The sequence below is a fragment of the Capsicum annuum genome, chromosome 7 (assembly GCF_002878395.1).
Source record: "Capsicum annuum cultivar UCD-10X-F1 chromosome 7, UCD10Xv1.1, whole genome shotgun sequence".
NCBI classification, from domain to species: Eukaryota; Viridiplantae; Streptophyta; class Magnoliopsida; order Solanales; family Solanaceae; genus Capsicum; species Capsicum annuum.
In genome coordinates, this window is record NC_061117.1 from 206471211 (window position 1) to 206476324 (window position 5114).

At 31.0% G+C, this 5114-nt stretch overlaps 1 protein-coding gene across 1 annotated transcript; it reads left to right on the forward strand.

Moving 5' to 3' along the window:
• The first annotated feature begins 1182 nt into the window (after positions 1 to 1182).
• LOC107877318 (squamosa promoter-binding-like protein 3) lies at positions 1183 to 4311 on the forward strand. The gene is made up of 2 exons (XM_016723991.2): positions 1183 to 1594; positions 3618 to 4311. The coding sequence occupies exons 1-2, from the start codon at positions 1326 to 1328 to the stop codon at positions 3904 to 3906; spliced, it is 558 nt and encodes a 185-aa protein (XP_016579477.2). The 5' UTR covers positions 1183 to 1325; the 3' UTR covers positions 3907 to 4311.
• The last annotated feature ends 803 nt before the right edge of the window (positions 4312 to 5114 follow it).

Consider the following 5114-nt stretch of genomic DNA (forward strand, 5'->3'; position numbering starts at 1 on the left):
ATTTGTTAGAACATATTCTTATTCGTGTAATCTTTTTTTTTTCTTCTTTTGATTAATCGATGAAAATAAGCCTGTAAGGGTCGGAAACTAGCTAATCTGTCGTTTCAATTTTAGCGGATGTCCTCGAAGGGTTGGATTGGAAACAAACTTAGCTCTATACTTAAGCGGTGCGTTAGGCGATTAGACTATAACTTTAATCCTCATTAATTGAGTGTATTTTCATTCAAATTAGTTTTTGTCACATAGTGATTTTCAATTATTAATATTCGTCGAAGTATCCTAATAATCAATAAATTCGTTTCTTAAGTGGAAAAAAAGTTAACTGATATTTTGGGGAATAAAGCAGGTCAACTATAGCTGGATGCAATTGAGGATATAGAGTATACGTCTGACCAATTTTATCAAATATTGCGATATTTATATCAGTGCAGAAAATGATGGAAAAAAAGATAATAATAGTTGTCATATTAGTGATGATAATTCATCGTTTTCCCTTTAATTATTCCCCCATTATAATTTTATCCTCTTCAAAATTTAGCTTCTCATCAACCTTAATTTTGTTTATGTTCGTTAGGCATTAATTTGAACTTCTAGGGGAAACGATCGACTTGATCAAAGAACACTATAAAATAGTCTCATGAGATATTCCTAGTTATTCAAGCTGGTGTACCAAAAAATGACACATGATATGTTTGATTAGTACATTTGCTTTGTTCAATTGTAAAATCCTAAGCTTAGTTAAGTAGTGAATAACATTATAGAATAGTTGAATTACAAGCACCAAAGACATTTGAACCATCATCAATATCAACATAGCGGAGCCACCATTGTTCAAGATTAGTTGAAAAATTACATTTTATATATAATAAAAGATATCAGTATTAAAACTACACCATTTTTTGACAAAAAATTACAAGGTTGGAAATATGAGATTTTCGATTGAACATCCAAGCCAATTTTTGATGGACCTCCCTCGAAAATATCTATTAAATATTATGTGCTTATTTGATTTGATTAGTGAAAATTCTGACTCTGACTTTCGACATCAAATTAATGTAGCTTTCTTTTTATCATTCTTTAGCTTCTTATACGCACACATGTACCAACACTAAATTCTATATTCTCCCCACCTTCCCCACGCCTTCAAACCTTATAAATTGATGCATAAAAAACAAAACGCGTACACAAAGGACGTGGTCCTTAAAAACATCACTCTACCTTTTTTTCCTCTAAAAAATTCCCACTTAATCTTCCTATGTATATATATAACCTTTCTTCTCTTCTTCTTTTCTTCACATAATAAACTTCAGTAATTCTTTTTCCCTATGGAAACAACTAATAACCAGCTGAAATCCATGGAGAAAAATGATGACATGTTGTCAATAATTGAGGATGCTAAGAAGAAGAATAAGAAAGGTTCACCAAATTCTTCTTCTTCTTCACTAACAAGGAGTTGTCAAGCTGAGAAGTGCAGTGTTGATTTAAGTGATGCTAAGCAGTACCATAAGAGGCATAAAGTTTGTGAAAACCATGCTAAGTCTCAAGTAGTCGTCGTTGCCGGACTCCGGCAACGCTTCTGCCAACAATGCAGCCGGTTTGATCACTTGCTCTATCTTTTCTTTTCTAAACCATAATTTCATACTTCATCTGTTTTATTTTATATGATACTTCTTCGTTTGTTCTAGTCAGCATGACACCTTTAACAACATGTGATCATATGATAATATGTTGAAGACACGAGTTCCAAGAATACCTTTGATACATATATGTATCAAAACATTATCTTGTAAAATTAAACGAAAGGACCATTTGTTTTTTTTTTGTTGCATATATAGATTACATTCGTCTGTAAAGTTGTTGGAAAGCTGGTAATTTGAATGTGACTATACAGTATAGTATTGTTTATTTTTGTTGGATATTAACCATATATAGTACTATGACTAAAAGAAATCATTATTGACTAATTTAGTTTAGTACCTTCTTCTAGGTATAATCTATGATGTCATTTTCTGTGTCAGCTCTATGATTTAATTAGATTATTAAAAATTGCATAGATTGACTTCATAATTTTAAGGGGTTGACTGGCTCACTAATTTAGTAGTATCATATATTAGATGATCTTATTGTTGTTAAAAAAGTGGTTGAGGTAGATGCTAAAAATAGTATGGAAATATAAAGCTTCTTTTTAAAGTGGGTACAAACTAGAAAAAAGCAACTTATATCTCCCAAGTTCAGAACATATATTAATTCATACACTTCTTCTTTTTAATTTTACTATTTGTGCTATGAGTTTATTATTTCCATTAATTTAAATTCGTGTCGGTATATTTGTATAATTCGGATTCTTCGCATTGTGATGTGATGTTTGACCTTTGCCTTTTATCTTTTGTCGTGCTTGTGTATTGTTCCTCTTTTTACTTTTGTTATTCCTCACCTTTTCGTTTCTCCGCATGCATCTATAGGAAATGACCTTTCAAAATTTGTTAGTAACTGATTTAAATCTAGAATACTATATACCATAACTTATTAAAATATTATGAAAAATTATGGTCTCGTCTTAACTACTGTTATTAGCTTTTGAATGAAAAGAGGTTATGTACACACATATGACGCATATTTCATTCTTCTTTATTTTAGATAACAAATGAAACATATATATTCCCACTTATCATGTGCCCTTGTTTTAATTTGTTTGTCTGATTTTGACTTGATATTGAATTTAATAAAATAAAAAAAACTTTTCAAAACTTGTGGTCTTGAATTAAAATATTCAAGTCTTCTTTATTTTCTTAAATTTTATGTCAAGTTAAAGTAGGTCATTTTTTTTTAAACAGAGGACGAAATATCTTTTAATCTTCTGATTTTAAACATGATAAGTGGAAAATTTGGTTGACAAAAACTTGGTCAAACATTCTAGAGTGTCTTCATATAAACTTGGATAGCCAATATCTTGTTTTTAGTTTCTTCTGATGTACTATTAGGAAGACAGTTTACTTAATTAATGAATATCGTTTAATTTAGCTAACGTTCCTAATTTTTATTTCATTTATTAAATTAATTTATCATGTTATAATTGCTGTAAAAATTATTCAGATCTGAGCATCTACAGAAATTTTCGTACTATCAACTTACCTAGAAGATATTACTTACATTAGTTGTGCATAATAAATGAAATTAGTTAACTGTAATTAAAGAAAGTAATATATATATGCTATACCAGGTTAAATTATAGCAGTATATATAGTTAGTGTGAAAACATACAGATATCACAAAGTTCAAATTATTTTTCACGTATATATAATAGATATTGAATCCCTTGACTTCTTCATATGTTTACTTCTTCTTATTTTGAACCCTCTTAGTGAATATCCTATTTTTGCTACTACTTGATCTTGATCGTACTAAAAGTCAATACGTAGCACTAGGGCTGGCGCAAGGTAAGGCTGAGGGGTCCATCCGAACATCCTTTAATTTGATGGAAAACTACAATTATCTTTTATGTATATATAGTAGAGGTCAACGCACTCCGCTACTGTGTAATACTAGTTAGTTATTTCTGAATTGTTATATGATAATTAAAATGCTACTTTTGGTTTATTAATTAAACGAATACGCAGTTTTCATGAGCTGACGGAATTTGATGAATCAAAAAGGAGTTGTCGAAGGCGTTTGGCTGGACACAACGAAAGGCGACGAAAGAGTATATCATCATCATCATCATCATCTGCAGATCAATCTCACAATAATAATAATAATAATAATAATAATAATAATAATAATACAGCAGAAGGTTCAAACAGAAAAGGGACAGTGACAATGTGTGGTCAAGTTGATGAAAGAGGAAGAATTCACATATCTATCCAAGATAATAATAATAATTCCACTTACAAAAACTTCCACCGTTGAAAATATATAATAATGCATAAATTACTATATATAGTAATTGCTCTCTCTCTTCTGTCATAATTCTGTTTCTAAAATAATCATCATTAGTCACATATCACCACTACGTACGTGTCTTAATTAATTTATAGTAGTTTGCAGAACCTATAATAGGACAGAGGACTTATCGCGATCGCCATATATAGTCCTCTGTGAAGTTATATGTATAGAGAGAGAAGTGGGGAATGATGAGCTAAGGACTTTAATTTTATTATTGGTGTTGTGTCTCTGGATTTATTGTAAGAAGTTGAAAGAAAGGTTTGATTATGACTCATGCATGATGATCATGAGCTAGCTCCTAATTGTTAAGTTTTGATCATTTGTAAGTTTTGTGGGAATAATAATATAATGCCCATTGTCTTTTTTTAATCACTTAATTATATAACTATAATATGGACTATTGGTTGCTAACAATTAGCTATCCATATGCTCCAAATGGTTACACTAGTGCTTCCCATTTACTTTTGAGAAGAGTTTGATAGTTTTATGGTTCGGAATCAATATTATCACAAAAGGGAGATAAAATATGAAGTATGAGCAATTAACAACAAAACAACAACATACCTAATGTAATCCTGACTACAAGTGGGTCTAGCAAGGATAGTGCGTACACATTAAAACCAAGCCATCTCAACCACTTGGACCATCAGCTTAATTGGTACTTATCAGTAAACACACAAGATTTTGTAAATTAAGATCTCTCTCATTCAAATACCAAGATCAGCTTTTCGTTAATCAGATGGCAGCAGTAATACATCTTATATAGGAACACTAGTTCCATGAGAAACATGATATACTTAGGTATTCTACACACATACAAATACACTTATAATAGATATCCTTTACAGCTAGCTAATCTTTGGAAGAGATGAATTGTACAAGTAGGTCCTTCCTTGTCACTTTGTCCCTTACAAAATGGAAATCGATTTCCACATGTTTGGTACGAGCATGAACATAGGATTAACAGATAAGTATGCAGCGCCAACGTTGTCGCACCATAAAATATGAGCTTTAGGCAGAGAAAATCCAAGTTCGAATAAGAGTGATTGAATCCAAGTTAGCTTGGCAGCGGCATCAGCTAAAGCTTTATATTCTGATTCAGTTGAAGACCTAACATTCAACCTGCTTCTTTGATGACCAAGACACTTAAGCAGATCCCATGAAGATAGCAT